The sequence below is a fragment of the Hirsutella rhossiliensis genome, assembly GCF_020360975.1.
Source record: "Hirsutella rhossiliensis strain HR02 chromosome Unknown scaffold00010, whole genome shotgun sequence".
Classification (NCBI taxonomy): Eukaryota; Fungi; Ascomycota; class Sordariomycetes; order Hypocreales; family Ophiocordycipitaceae; genus Hirsutella; species Hirsutella rhossiliensis.
This window is the reverse complement of record NW_025408676.1, coordinates 757,455-780,057: the sequence shown is the minus strand read 5'-3', so window position 1 is coordinate 780,057 and position 22,603 is coordinate 757,455. Positions and strand designations below refer to the sequence as shown.

General features: G+C 36.0%; 2 protein-coding genes across 2 annotated transcripts; both read right to left on the bottom strand.

The window, feature by feature from the left end:
- Nucleotides 1–9,339: 9,339 nt before the first annotated feature.
- HRG_08378 (uncharacterized protein) lies at nt 9,340–12,461 on the bottom strand (the record flags this gene model as incomplete). The annotated part of the gene is made up of 11 exons (XM_044866849.1): nt 9,340–9,521; nt 9,666–9,676; nt 9,722–9,917; nt 9,990–10,307; nt 10,649–10,669; nt 10,718–10,973; nt 11,035–11,270; nt 11,527–11,610; nt 11,776–11,849; nt 11,924–12,021; nt 12,225–12,461. 11 exons carry the CDS (start codon nt 12,459–12,461, stop codon nt 9,340–9,342), a joined length of 1,713 nt encoding a protein of 570 aa, XP_044717736.1.
- A 639-nt stretch (nt 12,462–13,100) lies between these two features.
- On the bottom strand, nt 13,101–14,231 carry HRG_08377 (uncharacterized protein; the record flags this gene model as incomplete). The annotated part of the gene is made up of 2 exons (XM_044866848.1): nt 13,101–13,549; nt 13,631–14,231. The coding sequence occupies 2 exons, from the start codon at nt 14,229–14,231 to the stop codon at nt 13,101–13,103; spliced, it is 1,050 nt and encodes a 349-aa protein (XP_044717735.1).
- Nucleotides 14,232–22,603: the final 8,372 nt, after the last annotated feature.

The window sequence follows — 22,603 nt, the reverse complement described above, 5'->3', positions numbered from 1 at the left end:
TATGCCTATTACTATATAGATTAGACTATAACTATATTTACTAAGCTTTATATAGATAGTGCTAATATAATAAAGTTACTTTAGGAAGTGCTCTAGCTACTCTTCGATAAGTTATAACGGTGTTAGCGTGCCCTTAGCAGGGAATTTACTAATAAAGTTTACCTCCGAATAACCCTTATTAACGCCTACCGCGGCGTGCTAGAATTAAAGCACGCCCTCTTTAAGCTATTAAATAAGATAGAGGCGTTGTTTATAGATCTTTATTCTTCTATTAAAATATATCTCGTACGCGGTATAACCCCTTAATACGCCTAAGATAATAACTAGTAGTACTACCTTAATCGTCGATATAATAATAACCGCGAAAGAGGTAGTAGATATAAAGGAAGCAGAGACTTTAAAGGCTAGAGCTATAACCGCGGTAGATTTAACTAACGCCCTTAAGGTAATAATAACCGCCCCTAGACTAGGAAGTGCTTTATATATAATAAAGAAGGCTGCTAGTCTACTAAATACACGGCCGAAGAACGTTAGAAGGCTAAGAGTTAATATATAGCCTACTATTACTTTACGGGCACGCTTATAGAACTCGCGGCCTATATAACGGACTATAAAGGTATTAAAGACGACCCCGCTAATAATAAGGCGACTAGGATAAGAATTAGGATAACGATGCTAACCCGAAATAGTAGTAAGTAAGTTAAATGCTTTGCTAGCAAGCGTTTAACTATTTAATTACTAGTAAAGACGCTTACTATATAGATTAAAATACTATTCCCGCCTCTTAATTTATTATTAAAGACCGCTACTTTAAGGATAAATTCTAAGGCATTATAGTTATATAGGTATAGCTAAAGTCTTTATAGCCGGTTACTCTTAGTATATTGCTTTATAATAAGAAGACCCCTCTATAGCCCTAGATAGATCTATATCCGGCTAGGCGACTATTAAATTTAGTAATAGCGAAGCTATTTACTTAGTTAGCTCTATTACTCTTAAAATACTAGTTAGAAGGATTACGTTCTATATCCTTTAGGCCCCTACCCCCTTCTTACTTTCTTTAGCTAATATAGACCGTCTTAGCGTTTACTTTAATAATATTATAGACATACTTAATTATACTAATTATTATACTAATCGCTAAATAAGCATCCCTATTACCTAAAAATAAGGATACCCTTAGTTCCTTCTCTCGAAAGCTAAAGACTCGATCGCTTTTCTTATAGAGACTAAGATTTATATACTTTACCGACGATTTAGACACCTAGCAGTCCCTAGGCTATATTACCTTTTAAAGTAAGCCGGCTATAGCGACGTTTCGATAGGTATATTAAAGACTATCTCTAAGTTCTACTATTACTATTAAATATACTCGTAAGCCCTAAGACGCTTTAAATTTACCCTTAAGGATAACTAAGATTTTAATTACGAAATTATTATTAATATAATATACCTAGGAAGCCTATAACGCCCTATTTTATACGTTATAGATATAGCTACTACTTTCTAAGGTGTAAGATTCCTACCCTTAATATTAGCTAAGGATATATAAGAGACCCTTCGGACCGTCTAGATCGATATATACCTTAAACCCCTTAATACTATTCGATATAACGTAGGGACTAACTTTACTTTAATAGAGTTCCGCTAAGAAGTAAAACGTATAAGGATTAAATGCTCTTAAGTGCCTATTAAGATATATTAGTCTATCGGAAAAATTAAAAGATATTACGCCCCCCTCCGACGTATATATAATATCCTAAACGCGGAACTAAGTAACGTTACCTCTGCTAAAGTAGTGCTCTAAATAGCTATAAAAGCTATTAACGATATAGCTAGACTTAACGGGATTATTCTAACTTTGCTTATCTTTAACGCCTACCCTCGTTTAACTATAGAATCGCCCCCTTCTACTTCTACCCTAAAAAGGTCGGCCGCGATATAGAAAGCGATAAAGACGCTCCGCTAACTCTTAGCGGAAAGATAAGTTAAAGATGCCCTTCGTACGCGTAACGGACCGTCTACCGCCGACGTTTTATCCCTCTTACTATAAAGTAAAGTTCGTGTTTAGAGAGAAAAAGACGGCTAGTAAGGACCTTTTAAGATTACTTCGATTAATAGATATAACGTTACGATTAATATAGTTAATAGCCCCTAAGTCTTTTATTCTACGTACGTATAGCTATACCTACGTAATAACTCTATAATCCCTTAAGTTCCTACCCCTACTTAGGATAAAGAAGAAACCCCTGCCCGACCTAACCCCCTAGCACCCCGTAAGAGAGGATGCCTACCTAGATCTAAGAATAAGCTAAAGGATTTAATTATAATAACCGCTCCTCTAGGCTAAAGTTTCCTAACTTAAAAGGAAGAAGATATATACGCTTTATCTATTAAACTTAAGAATAAAAGCATTATTACTACTCCCGGCGCCTTATTTAAAGAATCTAATAATATCGAGATTACTAACCTTATAGGACGAGGTATATTTAGCTTTTAAAGATACGATCGAATAATTTATAGTAATTATTATATCTTTCGCTCCTAAATAGTTTATAAAGTTAAAGGCAAAGATACTAAACTATATAAGAAATCACGACTTATTATTTAAGGATATAGCGACTATAAGAAAACTACCCTACTAATATAATCCCCGATAATTTAACGCGTTAGTTAAAGACTTATTTTAGCTATTACCGCCGGACTTCTTTAAGGCAACGGTATAACCCTTTCCCTTCGCGATATTACTTAAGTATACCTATAATCCTAAACCGAGCTATTTTAGATAATTCTAACCTATTTACCTACCGAATTATAAGATAAATACCCCTATAGAACGATTATTCGTATTATTAAGCCCCTATATAGAATTATAAAAGCTAGAGTCTATTAGTATTATATATATTAATAATATTACCTTAAGAACCTTAATATATCTACTTTAACCTATAATTCCTACCTTTTAATTATAAATACTAGCCTTAATACGTTAGGTATTATTAGAATATAGATAGATAATACCCTTATACTTAGAATAGATAGCTTTTCTGCCCGTAAAGAAGAAAAGCTTAAGGAAGTATAATTTCGAGCTAAACTAAAGACTTCGATAACCCTAGGAACAACGGTTAACTTTAATAGTACGAAACTTACCCTACTAAATATAGGATCCCTATCGCTTTAGTAGAAAGGATAAGCCTCTAAAATCGCTACTATTAACCCTAGAGCATTTAATTATAGCTAACGCTACGTCGAGCAATAAGCGCGTAGATCGTATATTACCTTAATCTATTAACCTAAAGCCTCCTTTAACGTTTCTATCGTAGTATAAGTCTAGACCCCTAATAATAATAACTATAAAGCTTTAAATAAGCGCTTATAATAGTAAATAGATTACTAAGAACGAGGCCTTATATATAAACCTATTAATCTTACTACTATAAAGCTTTTAATCTTTATAAACGGATCGTTTATAAATAATAAGGACCTATCCTTATAACTTAGTTACGTTATTATCCTTACTAACGAGACTAACTATAAAGAGAAAGAGTTTAGGATTAACGGTAATATTATCTACTAGAGTTTAACTAAATATAAAAGGATAACTTAAAGCGTTTTAGCCTTAGAAATCTATAGAATAGTTAATAGATTCGATATTAGTATATTAGTATTAACGACTTTAAAGATAATTATTAACCGTCTCGGACTTCCTTTTATCCCTCTAATTATCTATACGGACTCGTACTCTCTCTACGAATATCTTATTAAACTAGGTATAACGAAGGAGAAGTAATTAATAATCGATATTATAGCCCTTTATTAGTCGTATAAGTAATAAGAGATCGTAGAGATTTATTAGATTAACGGTATAGATAATCTAGCTAATACTATAATAAAGGCATTACTAAACCAAGCCCTAGAACGCCTTATCGATACTAATAGTCTAATAATTTAAATAGAAGGATACGTTTAACGCCCTTAATTACTTATAACGCTAATAATTAAATAGTTATTATAGTTAATTAGCCTATCTTTCTTTAGTCCGTTCCCTAGGATCCCTATTATAGGTAGTCTATATAACTAGACTTTAAATAGCTATAACGGTATAGTTATTATAACCTATATAACTAGGTCTTTCTTCTCGTTTAAACCTAGATAGATTATTGCTATACTTCTTATAATAAAAGAAAAGTTACTAGTATAGGAATTATAGTAATCTATTATACTTATCTAGCTAGCTTATATATACTATTACGTATATAGATAAGGCTATATAGCTAGTATCGTAGCCTCCTCCCTCCCTTAAAGAGTAAAATATAGACGAATATAATATACCGGTTAACCTTACCCTTTATATATAAAGAGACCTACTAATAAAGATAGCGCTAATTAGCCTCCTTAAAAATAAGCACGCCTACGTTTAAGCTATTATCCTTAGTATCCTTATTACCGGTCTTTAGCTTATTAAGCTTATATAAGTACTTAATAATAGCGACTATATTAGCTTATTTACTAAATATAAGAGTAGTAGCTTTAAGAAAGATTAGCTTATTAATTATAATATTTAAAGTTAATAAGAAACTTACTTAGTTATAGGTCGCGGTATATTTATAGTACTACTTATAATACGTTAAGGAAACCCTTAAGAAAATATAACTAATTAAGAGCACCTTAATAAGCTTAGGCTTAGTCGTACTATACTCTTTAATAACCTTCCTAAAATAATATATATACTAAAGCTTATAAGGGATAACCCCTTAGGCTTTAACTAAGCGGGCTTTAGCCTTAGATTAAGTATACTTCTTTATAAGAGCGCGACCGCCTTATACCGCCGCCTAGGTACCCTTATCTCTAGCGCCGCCGTTCTTAGGTTCGTTAGTAGGAGGAGTCAGATTATAACTATCTTTATTATTACTATTATTATTATCTTAGCCCTTATTTAGCTAGGTATTAAGATAATCTTAGCCCTTATTTAGCTAAGCCTTATTATTAATATCGGCTTACTTATTCTAAGGAGCGGCCTAGGTAATAATCTCTTATTAGCTAGAGCCGCCCTATTAAGATAAAGTAGCTAGGTTATTAGTACTTACTTAAGAGCGCTTAAGTACGATCTCCTTACTAGTATTAATATCGCTAATAAGGGTAATAAACTTATAAGTTTCCTAGCCTATAAAGGTAGGCTTATTAGTAGTCGGAGTTAGGGTATTTAGTAGGGTAATAGGGGTATAACCCTTGCTAACGTTAGGTCCTAGACTAGAAGTCTCTTAGGACTAGAATTCCCCTATACCTTTCTTAGCTTTCTTTACTAAGAGGGAACTAGCGTTACTATAAGACTTCTAGGCTAATCGCTTACGCTTTAAGGGTAAACCCGCTACTACTTACTCCTATATATAGCATAGGAAATTAGCGTTATAGTTCTTTATCTTCCTTAGCGTAAAAGGTATTATTATTAATAAATCGTTAATAAAAAGTAATATGAAAAGGTATAAGGGATTAATAAAAAAAGGTATAAAACTCTATAGTAATTATAAGCGGAAAAGTTAAAGAAAAAAAGAAAATAAAAGAAGTAAGAGATATATATATACGCTCTTTATATTATAGTTACGTAGCTAATATATAAGTAATACCATAATAGTTACTTAGCGGTAACCGCTAGTATAATAACTATTAACGTTATAGGGTATAGACTAATATATACTTATATAAGCGTATATACGTAATATATAACCGAAACTACCTCTCTTCTTAACTAAATATATATAGTATAGTAAAAGTAATATATATTAAAGATATAGCTAAAACGTTTATATAAGAAGGGAGATAATTATAAGAGTGCTACTAAGAGGTATAGGCTAATTAAGCACTTAGGTATATAGTACTAGTATATTAGTAAGGTATTAATAGGGAATTATACTTACCTTACTTATATATTATAGACTACTTACTACTTTAATAAAAGAGAAGAAATCCCTTTTCTTATAAACTTTAGCTTTATAATAAGGAGAATATAATATATATAGTATAGTACCTCTAGCTATCTCTACTATATAACTAATCGTACTATAATATATATTCCCTTATACTTTTACTAGCCCTTCTTATAGTACTATATTCGTTACTTCCTTTATAACTATAATATCTATAGCTATATAAAGATCTAAAAGGTATAGCTTAAGGGGCTACTTAAGTAGCTTTTAGTACTAAACTAGTTCTATATATATATATAAATAGACTTTATAATAGACCTCTTACTTATAAAGGGTAGTAACTACTATATATAGGTAATTAAGGACTAACTTAGTAAATAAATAGTACTAAAGCTAATACTATTTATAGATATAAAAGCTAATATAGAGCGCTTCCTTTAGTACTAGGCCCGCTTATATAACTAGCTAGCCTTTATTATAAGTAATAAAAGGTTAAACTAAACTAACTACTTTTATTAGTACTTATACTAGCTACTTTAAATTATATAGCTACTTAATATAGCTTATTACCTATAAACTAATAAGGGACCTAAGAGGGTTAACTAGGAAGTATAAGTATACTTATAGGTAGTTATAGCTTATAACTAAGTAGACTAAGACCGCTAGCTCCTTACTACTTAGCTCGCGCTAAATAGTAAACTATAAACCTTTATTAAAATAGCCCCCTTCTTTATAACGTATAGATTTAAGCTGCCCTCTTAATCTTATTTACCGCTAATATAGTAGTAAAGTAGTATAGTAATATATTACTAAAGAGCTATACTTTTATATTTATATAAAAGCTATAAGAAACTATAGAATACTATTAATCTACGATAGTCGCTATAGTATAAGATTAAGAGTAATACGCTAATAAAACTAAGGCGCTAGTAAATAGGTTTATAGTAAGAGATAAGGTATAGCTTAACCTCTATAACTATAGGTTAGTATAACTAAAAAAGAAGCTAAACTAGCTATATATAAAGTTTATAGTATAAAGGGTTATTAGCTTATAAGTAGTTAAGCTTAATAGTTTCTTAATAAGGGTTTATAATAAGATTAACTTTAACCTTCTTTACTAAGCCTCTTTTAACCCGCTACTTATATAAGAAATAGTAGACGCTTAACCGCTTATAATTAAGGTAAAAGGGGATAACGAATTTAAGGTTAAGAAGATATAAGCTATATACTAAAAGAAGGTAAGCTAAGGGAAACGCTAAGAGGTTCTTATTAAATAATATAGGTACCTTAACTTTATATAAGAACTTATATATAAGTTTATAGGACCTATAGCCCTTAATAAGTTTAAGGCCTTATATAGGCTAGTAAATAAGAATAATAAATTAATAAACTACTAATAATAGCCTAAGCTAAGACTATAAAGTAAGTAAAGTAAAGTAAGTAGTTATAGTAATATAAGTATAATAGTATAAATAGAGATAAAAATAGTATTTATTTTAAGGTAGAGCCCTTAGACTTCCTAAGCTTATTCCTTATTATTACCCTCGCCCTCGCTATTATTATTATTATCGTCTTTATTAGCCTCCTCCTCCTCTTTAGTAGCGGCGGCGGCGCTCTCTAGCACGCTAAGTTAGCCCTTTAAGCCTATAAGCTAGTCGGTAGCAGCGGCGGCTCTAGGGGTAGAGGGGCGGCGGCTAGCTCTAGCGGCGGCGGTAGGGGTAGTAGTAGTAGCTACGGTAGGTATAGCTAAGGGGACCGCCGATAAAGCGATAGAGGTAGTATTACTAATACCGGGAGAGTTAGTAGTAGAGGTAAGAGAGCAAAGGGGGAAGAACCTACTTAAGGATAAGCCCTTAGCGCTTTAGGGCGCAAAGGTTACGGTAGGTAGCTACGGCGGTAGTAAGGCGCTTCTTAGTAGCCCCCTATGCCTACCTATACGCGCCGGCCTTTTAAGCCGACGCTATAGCGAGTAAGATAAGAGGCGCCGCTTAATAGGCGCGGCTAGCACGCGTATACTAGTAATAACTACCGCCGCGGCGGCGCCCGACTTAGTATCGTAAGAGAGCTCCTATAATATATACCGTATATAGGGGGCCGCTTAAGCGGCTCTAGCCTAGACCTAGCGCTTATACTTTAAGAGGTTAGTAAAAGACGTTTATTACGCTTACTTAATTATAGACTTATAGGGGTAGCGGAGATAAAGGCGGGGGCCGAGGGGCCGGGCGTTATAGGTAGCGGTAGGGATAGCGTCGTTACCTTAAAGGGCGACGTAAGGGTAGCTAGCGTAGCGGAGGTAGTAGCGGCGGCGGTAGGCGCGGTAGTAAGGGCGCGGGTAGGAGCAGCGGCAGCGGCGGAGCCGTCGTCGGCCGTGCTTAGTACGGCGTTAATAAACGACTCCGCACGCTCTAAGAAGGAGGAGGTAAGGGAGGGGGAAGTAGATATATCTATCGCGGAAGTTAGTATTATAGATTATAGCCTCCCGCTTTATAAGGTAAGGGAACTTACTAGTTAAAGTTATTATTATTATTATTATTATCTCGGCTATTATTACTATTATAGCTATTACTATAAGTATATATTAATAGAGCGGCTTATATAGCTAAGAATAAACTAATGCTTTAAGTAAAGCGGAACTTACTTATTACTACTATTACTATAGTTAAAGAAGGAAGAAAAGAAAGGGAAGGAAGAAGAGGGAGATACTACCTTATATACCCCTTAGTAAAGGAGGCTACTTAAGGCCGAGGGGATAGGCAACCTATATAAGGAATAGTATTTTCCTATTATAAATAAAGTAGCTATAATATACTCTCCCGATAATATAAGCTAATAAGTAGTATATTAATTATAGATAAAATCCTATTATATAAAGTAAGAATCGCTCGTTATTTTATATATTATTATATATTAAACGGGTTACTAGTTATCGTATAATCGGGAATCGAAGGAATAGAGCTAGCTTAGAATACTAGCTAAGACCTCTTAAGAATACTAGCACGACTAACCTCCTTTAAATACGAATATTAATAGAACTGTGGATAGGTTAACTGAGGCTCAGTTGGGTCTTTGATCGATGATCGTGTTGTTCTTGTTATTCTTCGCTATCTAGACCATGCTGTGAGGTTTGATAGGTTGTGCGCGTGTCGGGTAAACGTTGTTCCCTGCTGACGCACGTGATACCCTCCTGCGATGTGCGCTCTATCGTACAAATGATCAGACACTGGCATCTCTTTAAGAATCGAACAAAACGCACTAAACGTAACACCCAAACAACATGTAAAAACGGGTATCTCAACACAAAGGAACAATCGATAGCAAGCTTAAATCAAAATCGTCAATCATGCGGTCATATCTTCCTTCCTTTGAACCCAGCCTTCGAGCCGGATCGTGATCTCGTTGTCGTTAACGAATCGGGTTAAGGCCCCGTTTGAGATAGCTTCGTCATTGCATCGGCCGGGTTATCCGCTCCGTTGATCCAGCGGATGTTGGTGATTTCGCGTTGTTCGTAGGCCTGTCTCAACGCCATGATATCGATCATCAGACGTTTCTCCGTGGTGGTGCCAAGCTTCACTAGGCACTCGTACAGGCTGTACGAATCTGTACACACAACGAGCGGGATTTGCGGTAATCCAAGGCGGCTTGTAATCTGGTTGATCGTCCCTGCAACCACATATGCCAAATCGAAGCCTGAAGCTAATCCATATATCTCAGAAGCCAAGACGCTGCGGGTGACTCTCTTGCACTTCGTCGAGCTCCAATGGATCAGGTTTCCGTGGATCGTGAATGACTCATCTGACTTAGTCTCGGTTGCAATGATTATAACGAATCCGATCTGAGAGCTTAAGTCCTTGTTGTTGGCGAATGATCCGTCTGTGAAGACGAAGACCTTTGCTGCTTCTAGACCTATTGGGACGAATCGAAGGCCTCTTTGTGGATTGTCGATCTGCCATTGGATCCGTTTATTCAACGCCTGAAAATCCTCCGCGGTTGGATCTTGTGATTGTGCCGCGATTGAATAATCGAAGCTAGCCTCTGGTTGACAAATTGAGGCTATATAGGCGCCACGGGCACGTTGTTCCACGTATCGTTGGGCCCGATCTTCCGTGGATAGATCGATAATTTTGAGGTTGTTGACCTGACCTTTCTGCATGACTAGAAGATAGCCCTTCTCTAGAGCAATGAGGCTGCCGTTGAAATCACAGGTATCGCCTTCTCGTAGGGTCTTCTTTGGCTTGGCTTGGAAGCATAGCTCGCGGTCTTCACGTTGCAGGAATGTTGTTGTGCCTACCAATAACGTATCATCAGTCTGAAGCGCGGCAACGCCGAAGGCATTAACCTGAAGTGCGGTATCCGCGTTGGTCTCTGCGGTCGTGACGTTGATCTCTGCGGTCGTTATCATTAAACATGGATCAAACGTTGACGGCTCCATCTGTAGCTTGATGCGGTGATGCTCATGATACGTATTGAACCAATGAGCGCCTGCTTCAGCGATTCCGTACAATGGCTTGACCACACGAAGGATGGTTCCCCCTGGGTATCTCTCTTTTAATTCGTGTGGCAAAGAGATGAGGATAGTGCGATTCAAAGTGGTCGATGCCTGCGTATAGGCCATCGTAATGTCTCGGATAGCAAGAGACATCTTCAAAGAGCAAAGGAAAGGGAAAGAGCGAGTACTACCCGCTGGGCAGGACGGGAGATTGTTGGAGCCTGCGTGAGGATCTCACGCTTCTCGTCGTCACCATATCCTTGTACCACAAGACGAGACTTCTCGTACGGTGTAGCAGTGTTCTTGCCTTTGACCTCCCGGACCATTCGTGACTTGAATAGCCTGTGTTTTCCATGCTTATTCATATCGTATCGTTCGGGCACGATGACGCCTGCGCCTAGCAGGTTCGTGATTTCGAGGTCATCAGAGGCTTCAAACGGTCGTCCGGCGGTAGTGATTTTCTTCTCTGCACGTAACTTTACGGCAAGGTCGAGGGCGGCGCACTCCTTATGCGATAGAAACATATTAGCGGGTGAAAATTGAGATCGAGGTAACGAAAAGGGCTAAGACTAAGGAAATAACTAGAAGGAACGAAGGTATCGTATTGCTGCTGATCTCGAGGACTTTTCTTGGTCTGCCGCGTCTGCGTGGTCTCTCCGGCTCGGGATATTCGAATGGCTTAGGCACTTCGGTCTCAACGTTGATGCTATCAGCCTGATTGTCAGCAGTCTGATTGTCAGCGTGTGGCTGCTGTAGAACATCGTGACTTCGTTGCTGCTGCGAATCCGGGTGGCGAAAGTAGGGCTGGACAGCCGTGCTGCGAAATTTAGCTGGCCCGTTGTCTAGCTCAACTGTGACCTCTGTGTCTGTCACAGCTAGGACCTTGTATGGGCCTTTCCATCCTCCTTTCTCACGAAATACTCGAACTTCACTACCAAGCGGCAATGATAGTGGCATCTTCTCAATCGTGTTGGGCCCATTACGGGCATTGAGGGCGTCATTGACCTTCCTTTTAGCTACAAGCTTGCGTAGCTCTGCCATAGCTTTCGTCACGGCTTTCGCGTGTGATCGCGGAAGCAGAAGGCGGCGAATCCATCGTTATCCGAGGGTAGGCACCAAAGACTAGTAGTGTGGGCACTAGACCGTCAGGTCCGGCGGTATCATTGACGGATTTGAAGGCCATTTGAAGCAACGACTCAGCTGATGCTGTTTTTAGCTCGGCTTTCAAGATCTCGTATGCCCTTCGAATCGGGGCGTGATATCTCTCACCTTGCCAATTGACCAGTGGGCTTCGACGGGCGCGGTGACAGGTTATTCCTAGCAGCTTCGCTTCTGCTTGGAACTCAGAGGAGGCAAAATTCGTACCAGCGTCGTGCGTGATAACATCTGGAGGGCCTAGGTATGTGTCAATCCAACACAATTTGAGTGCTTCCACGTCTCTTTAGCCGATATATTCTGAAGAAATCGTCCGGCTTGGAAAGAGGTTGCTAGGTCAACGGCATGAAGGACTGGCCGGCTGTCAAGATGCATTACATCGACGATCAATTCGTAGTTGAAATCGCAGTTATCCTTTAACGTGAATTTGAACCTGCGCGGTGCGTCTGCCTTGATCTGGCAAAATGACAGAATTTTCGAATCATCGCGATTGCTTCGAATTCAACATCATGCCCAGCGCTTGTCAGTAGCTTATGTAGCTTGTGTACTGACGGGTGGCCAAAGCGAGTGTGTAGGCGCCGAAGCTCGGCTTCGGATAGGAAGGCAATAGCGGCTTCATCCTTCCGTAGGAAGAACCACGGATGACCCCATTTGCGTACGATCGGAATCCTCTTATCGCCGCAGATCAATTCGTTCGTGACGTTGTTGAGATAGGCACCGAGACGGTCCATATCCTTGAGGCATAGCAAGAAGGGCGTTGACATATTGATAACGTGGAAAACGACTTCTCCAATCGGGGTAATGACTGTTGTGATCCCGATCGTGTTCGTCGGCTCGTTTCCACCGAATCTGACCGTTGCGATCGTCGCATTCTTCCGTAGCTGGACCGTCGGCATCTCTCGTTGGAGCGCGCGGAATTGGTCGATCCCAGCTGTAGATATCTTCGCTGCACCCGTGTCAGGCAGGATCCCTTGGAAGAGGTCCGGTTGTAGCGATCGAGCAAGAAATGCTGTGATTCCTCGCATATCGATTCTCCCTCGACGGTGTGAATGCGGTGGCGAAAGCTCTATTAGATAGGAAGGCAGCTGCAAAGAAGCTATCGCTTTGATCGTCAGAGTCATCGTCAGCAGAATCAGAGGTCTGATCTTCATCTGGGTCCCCTTCGTAATCGGCAAGGAACGTAGTAAATGGACGGAAGATGACTTCTGGCCGTGAAATCCTCGTTCTCGAAGATATCTTTCCTTGGCCCTCTTTCTCTCGTCATCCGGATGCTTCGTTGAAAAACAGCCTTCTTTGCCGCAGACGTAGCAGCGCTTCGTCCACTTCTTCCTTTGTCAGCGGGTGCTGATAGCGGCGGTCAGTAAAGAATTGGTCTTGATCTTGAAGATATTGACTGGGCTGTCCGGGCTGTCTTTGGCTGACGGTTGTGAGTGACGATCTTAGCTGTGAAGATAGTCCCTCGAAGGTCTTAGCCGGCACGAAGAGGGCGAATTCTAATTCAGGCACGCCACGGCATGCTCGAATTGTCGTTGAAATTAGCTGGTCTTCGCCGCCATAGCTATTCCCAAGAGCTCTCTGGCATAGCTGCAATTTGTCAAGAAGAGCCTGGAGGATTTCACAGAGAGGCTTCTCGGAGATTCCTTCCGAAGCTGTGTGAAATTGATCGAGGTCCAGTCAGTGTGATACTGTTGCCTATTGACTTCCGTATCAAAGTGCTGCTTCATCTTCTGATACATCTCCGCGAACGTTGAATCGCGGCTGACTTGATGCACGAAGAAGTTCTTTGCTCTCTTCGTGAGGATATTTGAGAACAAAGCGTGGAATTGTGACGGTTTGATGCTAGCTGTGAGGCAGGCATCGAGAAAGTAACGGATCTTATCATCTAGGATATCGTAGGCGTCACCTGAATAGTTGAGCTTTCGATCCCATAGCTTAGAAAACTGGTTGGCGATGGCAGGATCGAGGTCTTCATTGGGGACCTGGACTGGGGGGCACGGTCCGGTAAGCTTCGCGGTCGATAGCTGGTCTGATCATAAGTTCCTGCTGCTGTTGATTCGATCGTGACAGGGGTAGGGATTGGTCATTGGGGGGGGGTCTTGCGGGAGGTTTAGATCGGGAGTGACTGGTGCTGGGGTTGGTGCTGGGGTTGGTGCTGGGGTTGTTGCTAGCGATGGCGATCGTCTGAGGAGTTCTTGTTGGCGTCGGTAGGCGGCCGTTTTCTCGTATAAGATGGCATCACGAAGATCGTCTTCATCCCACTCAGGAAGTCGGTCACGGTTCTTCAGATTTACTAGGAATGCCGTGATCTTTGCGTTCAGCTTTCCTGTATAGATTCCTCTGAACCTTAGGGTATTCCGTAGGACCTTACGGACCCTTGGATCGACCTTCTTGAAGTCGTCTTCCTCCCAATCCTCAAAGTCTTCTTGGAATGATCCAAGCAGCTCGAGACCTTGACATGTTGAGGAGACTTTATAATCAACGATGCGGGCGAGAACGAAGGTATTATAGTGGATCTCATCGGAAGTCTCGTTGACTGGGGTGTTGAAGAGGTCCATGTTGAAGATTGTGGCGAGGCCACGGTTGAATTCAGCAATATCGAGGAATTCGTTGATGTCGAGCGCCGGTGCGTTCGCGTTCGCGCTGGTGCCGCTTGCGCTGCTGCTCATGATGTCGGATGGGGCTTGACAGGAAAATCTGCGAGGAATAGGGCAAGAAGGTGTCAAGAGAGGTCAAATTGATCGAGTGATCAATGAAGCTGATAATCAAGCGGGATACCAGAGATTTGTATGTGCGATAGGGCACGCCTAAGAGGTCAGCGGCTGAGGCAAACAACTAGGCACGGTTGACTGAATAGAGTGGGCGCCGGTCGGGTCTTCGTAGTCAGTCTCGCGTTGTAGCACTTCTTTCTTCGCAGAGCGCCACAGATCGTGAGGATGCGTTGAGGAAGTCTCTTCTATCTTGCTGCTCTGAGGTTACCAGCCAAGGTAACAACTGATCAGTGTGGATAGGTTAACTGAGGCTCAGTTGGGTCTTTGATCGATGATCGTGTTGTTCTTGTTATTCTTCGCTATCTAGACCATGCTGTGAGGTTTGATAGGTTGTGCGCGTGTCGGGTAAACGTTGTTCCCTGCTGACGCACGTGATACCCTCCTGCGATGTGCGCTCTATCGTACAAATGATCAGACAAGAACTAAGATACTTCTAAATAGACTTAAGGTATTATAGAACTCCTTAGTCTTAGGGCTATATAGTAGCTTAAATATAGTCTTAAAAGGTTCTTCCGTTTAGCTATAATTATCTATATAAGATAGTATGTCCGCTAGTAAATAGAGATATAGTTATTAACTTTAATACCTCTTCTATATACTAATATATAACTAATAAATTCTATTAAATATCCTACTTTATACTCCTTCTTCCCCTTTATTACTTAGTCTTATATAATTCCTTAAGTTCCTAAAATTCTACTTTTATTTATATACCTTAAGAGGTTATAAGCCTAGCTTACTCCTTTTAAGCTAGGAAGTTAACTTATATATTTAAAGTTCCTTATTAAAATACCTAATTAAAATTCCTTTCGGAATTCCCCTTAACTTCTTTTACCTTCCTACGCTCTTAAACTCTTATTTAGACTTCTTAATCCCTATAAACGAAATAATACTAAATTTATATAAAATAGGTAGATAGAAAGAATATAAATTTACTAGACTTAAGGGAAATTTAAATTATACCTTATAGACTATAAGGATAGAAGCTATCTTTATAAAAGAAAAGCTTATTTCTACTTTAGAGTAAGTAAATTATATATAGACTAAAGAAGCTTTATCTATAATATTCCTTTAAGTTAAAGATAGTCCCTTAATATAAATTTAGCATCTAAAAAATACTAAAGAAGCGTAGGATAAGCTTAAAAAGCTATATAATCTATCGAACTTTTCGTCGAATTATCTACTTATTAAGTAGCTCTTTAATCTTAGTCCCTTAGACTTTAATTTAAAGAAATACCTTTATAAGGAGAAGGAAATTTATAAGGATTTAAAATCCTATAATATAGAAATTCTAGAAGTTATTCTTATAGCATAGATTCTTAATTGCCTTAATAAGGAATTTAGAAGCTATAATATAAATATTACGTAGAGCCTTAGGTATAATTCTATAGCGTTTACCCTCGAAACCCTAATAGCTAGTCTTTTAGATAAAGCTAGAAGAATAAAGGATATAGACGAATCTTTAAAGAAAGCCTTCTTAATATAAAGGAAGCCTTAGAAATCCTATAGAAATTTTATAGATACTCCTTATTATAAGGAATATAAAAAACTAGGGCATTTTATAGTAAATTACTATAAATTATATCCGAATAAGGCTCCTACTTATTAGGTTTTAAATAAATGAAAAAAGGATAATAGGACTTAAATTTCTAAGAAGAGAAAATATTCTTTTTCTTTTTCTTTTTCTAGGAAGAAATCCCCTTTTAGTAGTATTTCTACTTTTAATAAAAGAAGGAAGGCTCGAATTATAAAGCTAGAGTCTAATTTAGACGATAGTAATAAAGTCTTAAATATAGCTTTATAAGAAAATATAGACCTAGATATCGACCTTATAAACCTCTTTAAGGCTCCGACCCCTATATAAACGTTTAAGGATTTAGAGGTAATTTTAACTTCTATAAATACCCTTATAGTAAAAGCTAATAAGACTCTCTTTTAGGACCTCGAAAAGCCTTAATTCCTAGAATAAAGGAATTAGTCTTAAAGGTAAGAGAAGGAGGATTTCCTAGTTATAAGAATAAAAGGATCTTTAATTTTATTTATAATACCGGAGCTACTAGGTATATATAGTATTAAATAAGAATTTCCTTATTAACTATAAAGAAATTAAGTTTAAAGTTTACTAGGGAAAAGCTTCCTTTATATTAGTAAAAGGAAAGGGGGACTTAGTATTTAAGTTCTTATATAGTAGTAAAAGGTATATCCTTTACGACTACTTTTATATACCTAAATTAAGGGTAAATATACTATCCTAATCTTATTTTAATAATACCTATGCCTTAATAAGAGGAAATAAAGTTCTTTTATTAGATAATAAAGATAAGGTCTTTACTAAAGGATTTCTTAGAAATAAATTATATTATATTCCTATAGAACCTTTATTAAAAAGCTAATTAATCCTTATTACGTCTTTAAAGGTAAAGGATATTAATTTTTATACTTAGTACTTACGCTTAAGGCATATAAATAGTAGGGCTATTTTAGAAATATTAAAAAGATATAATAAGGATATAAAAATGCCTTTAAAATAGGAAAATAAAATAAGATAATACGAAATATATATTAGAGCTAAAGTAATAAATAAGGTTAATAAACAATCTTCGTATAAATCTTATACCTATTTAGAAAAAATAGTATTAGATATTTAAGGGCTAATTAAAGTGCCTACTTATGATAAATATTACTATTATATTTCTTTCCTAAACGTAGGAACTTAATATCTAGAAATATACCTTCTTTAAAGAAAAGGGGAAGCTTTAGATAGGTTCCTAGAATTTAAAAATAGGGTAGAAAATAACCCTAAAAATACTAGGATTAAAGAAGCATTTTCTATTAATACTAAAGAATTTATATATAAAATAAAGCTTTACTACGAAAAAGAAGGAATTACCTTTAATTTTAGTCCTCTTAGGACGCTAGAATCTAATAGTAGAATAGAAAGAATAAATCGTACTATATTAGAAAAAGTAAGAGCTCTTTTATTTACTACTAGGCTTCCTAAATACCTATAAGGAGAAGCTATTTTAATAGCTACCTATTTATATAATAGATTACTTTATTCTATAATAGGATTTAAAAGTCCTATAGAAAAGAGGGATAATATAATACTACCTTTTAAGACCTTAAATAAAATTAAGACCTTCGGAAGCCTTATATATTATAAGAATAAAGACCTTAAAGATAAGCTAGATAATAAAGCTTTTAAGGGAATAATAGTAAGCTATTTAGAAAATATATATAAAATCTAAGATTTTTCTAAGAGAAAGATTACTATTTTTAAAGATATAACTATACTAGAAAATAAATTTATAGAAAATCTAGAAAGTTCTAATAATAAGAATACCTTTAATATTAATTATATTCTAAATAAAGATAAGCTAGAAAGCTATATCCTTATAGAGGAAGCTACTAAAGAACCTAGAAATAAAAGTCCCTTACCCTTTATAAAAGAAAAGTCTCTAAATAGCGATCCTATTCTTACTATTAGTAAAATAGTAGTAGAATTACCTAAGAAGCTAGAAGGGTTTAATTCTAACTATATTAATACCTTAACGTTAATTTATTTCTAAACTATAATTATAAAGAGTTAATTCTAGTAAGTATAGAAAATTAGTATCTAAAAATCCTAAAGACCTATAAATAGGCAATAAATAGTCCTAAAGTAGTATTTTAGAAATAAGCTATAGTTAAGGAGATAATCTAGCTAATTAAATATAAAATATAGGAATTTTCCTACCTCCTTAAGGATAAGGAAGCTATAGGAGGCCGCTAGGTCTATACTATTAAGAAGGATAGTTAAAATAATATAATAAAATATAAAGCCCGTTTCGTAATATAAGGATTTAAGTAGATCTATAGCTTAGATTTCCTAGATACCTTTTTAACTATAGCTAGACCTAAATCTATTAGAATTCTACTTATTTTAGCTATTATCTACGAATTTAAAGCTTTATAGATAGATATAATAAATGCCTTCGTATATACTAATAGAGATAGCGAAGTATATATCGATCTTCCTATAGGCTACGAAGAATACGTTCTTAAAGAATATTATTTAAAATATAGATTAGCTTATAGAGCTAAAGGAATTAAATTAACTAAACTCCTAGACCTATATAAAACCGGTTAAATTAAAGCAAAGCTAAAGAAAGTATTATATAGCCTAAAATAAAGTCTTAAGCTCTAGTATAATTATTTAAAAATTATACTAAATAAACTTAGATTTCTTCCTCTTTTAATAAATAAGGGAGTGTTTATAAATAAGGACTATAGTATAGCCTTAGTAATTTATATTAATGACTTTCTTATAATAGGGCCCTCTAAATCTATAATAGAAGAAAGATTATTTAAAGAACTATTTAAATTCCTAGATTTTACTATCTTAGGAGATATAAAAGACTTCTTAAGTCTAAATATTATAATAAACCGAGAAAATAAAGAGCTATATATATCCTAAGAAGATTATACCTTAAATAAATTAAAGGAATTTAATAAAGAAGGTTTAAGAACTTTAAATTTACCCGCTATAGTAGGCTTTAAGCTTATAAAAGCAAAGGAATTACCTTTTAAGGAAGATATATTATAATTTTAAAAAGAAATAGGGTCTCTATTATACTTAGCCTTATTTACTAGGCTAGATATCTTATATTCTATAATCTCCTATACTAGATTTATAGCTAAGCCTAACTAAATATATTTTAAGGCTTTAAATATAATTTAGAAATATTTAAATAAACTCCCTAGCCTAAAGATTATATATAATTATAATATCCCTTTTACCTATCTATATATAAAGGGTTTTACCGACTCTAGCTAGGCGTCGGATTTAACGGACGGAAAATATTTTTCCGGTTACTATTTTTATATATATAATAATATAATAAGCTAGGCTTACTTTAAGTAGAAAGCCGTTGCTCTTTCTACCTACGAAGTAAAGTATATTAGCCTTAGGGAGGCAAATAAAGAAGCTATTTATTTAAATATACTTTTTAAAAATATTACTAAGGATCTATCTATTAAGATTCTTAATACTATACCTCCTATTTTAACGGATAATACTACTACTATTAAATTAGTAGAAAATCCGGAATTTTATAAAAGGTCTAAGTATATAAGATTAGCTTATTACTATACTAGAACTAGTATAAGAGAAAGGGAAATTAGATTTTTTTATATTAAATTAAAAGATAATATAGCTAATATATTTATAAAGGAATTAAGACCTAGATTACTCTATAAATTTAGAGACAGTCTATCCTTAGTATAAGTTCCTAAGCAATTAAAAGGGGTTTTTAGATATTTATTATACTTCCTATATCTTTCCCCTACTAGGTTTTTCCTTATTAGGTTTCCTAGAGAAATATTTACTAGGTTTTTATCTATTAAGATTTTCCTAGCAATAATAGGTTTTACCTTATATAAGGTTATCCTATAAATAATTATTATAACTATAGATTTTTCCTACTATAGGTTTTTCTATTAGTATATACCTAAAGATTTATTTTTCCTAAGAAAGAATAGGTTTTTATATATCCTATTAAGGTATAAGAATAGTTTTCCTAAAATTAGGTTTTTATCCTATATATATACTACTATAAATAAATTAGTAAAGAGTATATAAATCTACTCTTTAAGGGAGGCTATAAGGAACGGTGTTCCTACTATAAATAAAGTAGCTATAATATACTCTCCCGATTATATAAGCTAATAAGTAGTATATTAACTATAGATAAAATCCTATCCTATAGAGTAAGAATCGCTCGTTATTTTACATGGTATTATATATTAAACGGGTTGCCGGTTATCGTATAATTAGGAATTAAAGGAATAGAGCTAGCTTAGAATGCTAGCTAAGACCTCTTAAGAATACCGGCACGACCAACCTCCTTTAAACACGAATATTAGTAGAACTAAGACACTTCTAGATTTACTCGAGGTATCACGGAATTCCTTAGTCTTAGGGCTATACGGCAGCCTAAATCTAGTCCTAAAAGGTTCTTCCGTTTAGCTATAATTGTCTATATAAGATAGTATGTCCGCTAGTAGATAGAGAGAGAATTATTAACTTTAATACCTCTTCTATATACTAATATATTACTAATAAATTCTATTAAAAATCCTACCTTATACTCCTTCTTCCCCTTTATTATATAGTCGTATATAATTCCTTAATTTCCTAAAATTCCGCTTTTGCTTATATACCTTAATAAGCTTAAAAGCGATAAGTCCTAGGTTAGTTTCTTATTTATTTAGCGGAATAGGTTACTTTACTTAGTTAAGTCTAAAGGTCGTTACTAGCTATATATCCCTACTACTTATACTAAGGAAATTATTGCTAATAACTACGCGTATAAATTTTACCTTAGACGGTAAAGGATATAAGAGGAATTATCCTCTATATTCGCTATTACTAGCCTTAAGAAACTTATCGATAGCTTTATCGATAAGTATAACGCTTACTATAGGAACTAAACCGACTAGTTAAAGGCCCTTAGCGAGTTAGTTCTAATTACTTCCTTAGCCTTACCTTTTTATATAATTACTATAGATTTTATAATAAGGCTCTTAAATATCCCCGCAGACTAAACTCTATAGACGCTACCTTTTAAGGTCTACTATAATATACTACTAATAATAACTAATAAGTTCTCGAAAATAAGGCTCCTTATCTTAGGCTATAATTAGTTTACCGCGGAGGACTAAGCTAAGGTACTATTTACTAAGTTAATACGCTATAACTAAGGGATTCCCGCTTAGATTATTTCTAACTAAGACCCTAAGTTCCTTTCGGCGTTTTAAAAAGGACTATAGATAGATACCGGGAACCTATAAGTTTAGGGAGAGCCTTAAGCGTACCCTAGATAAACCTAGAGGATCTAGTATAGTAGACCTTACCTTTAATAAGCTATTAGGGAACCTATTTACTAAACGCTTACTCGCTACCGCCGCGGCCCTACCTTTTACTTCCTTTAAACGGGCTAACCTATTCGCCGAGGAATAGGCCTTAATACCGGTCTAATAGAAGCTTAACCCCTTCTAGGTTCTAAGCTATAGAAAACCTAGACTATTCCCTATTATACCTTTCGTAGTATATTATAATAACCTAGCTAATATAGACGGCTATATAGGTATTATTTACTTTAGGTTAAAAGCGCTAGTCTACGGAGCCCTAAACGCGGCTATAATTTAAGTAAATCTATTCGCCGCTATTTATAAAGAGGCTAACGCCGACCTCTTACTTAGCTAGTACGCCGCTCTTACTAGAGTGCCTACTAGCTTCGTTTATCGGTTTACTTTCGCCGCTTACCTCTTAAATAACTCGCCTAAGCTCGCCGCGGTATACTAAAGAGTAGCCTATATTAGCCCCCTTTATACGCTAGTAGCGGCCCGCCCCTATATAGCTAATATAATAGCCTATTTTAACTTATTAAACTAAAAGTTTACTAACGCGTACCTAAGTAGGTTCTAGAACCTAGGCCCGACTATATAAGTACTAGTAGTAGTAATCTATAACTAGGTTCTAGCCTCTCGCGATAGACTAGCTATAATACTCTTAGTAGAACCGGCCCCGAATAACGCCTATAGCGTGCCTATTTATAGAGCCTCCGATATATAGGATACCCTAGATAACGTACTAGTAAGCCCTAAGGATCTAATAAAAGAGGAAGCTAAGGAGGAGATTCCCCGCCTTACCCTTACCCCTACGGCGTAAGACGGTCGGTTACCGGTTTAGCCTCGTTATATCCCTAGTCCTATTTATTTTTTTCTTTCTACTAGCTTAGCTATAGAGCGCCCTTAATTATAATTAGTTTTCCCTAGCTTAGTTATACTATGCCCCTAGCCTTACTCGTTTATTACCCTAGCTTAGCTACTTAGCGCCCTTAGTTTTAGTAGTATTTTACTCCCGGCTTAGCCGCCTTATGCCCCTAGTATTAGTCGTACTAAGTTACGTCTTAGATAAGATATAAGTTATTCCTTATACTAACCTTAGAAATCTATATAACTTTACTATAATTCCCTATTAACGTAACTCCTACTTAAATACTATAAGAGACTAATAAGGATATTAGTTAATTCTTTTGCCCTAAGTATTTATTATAGGATACCTTATAGTCGATAATCTAGGTACCTATAACGATATCGGCCTCTCTTAAGGAAGTTACCCTTAACTCCTTAAGGCTCCCCGCGGAAGAAGGAACCTAAAAGCTACTAGGTAAACTCTAGGAAATTACCTAGAAATCCTAGAAATAATAACCGAGCGGATTATATAG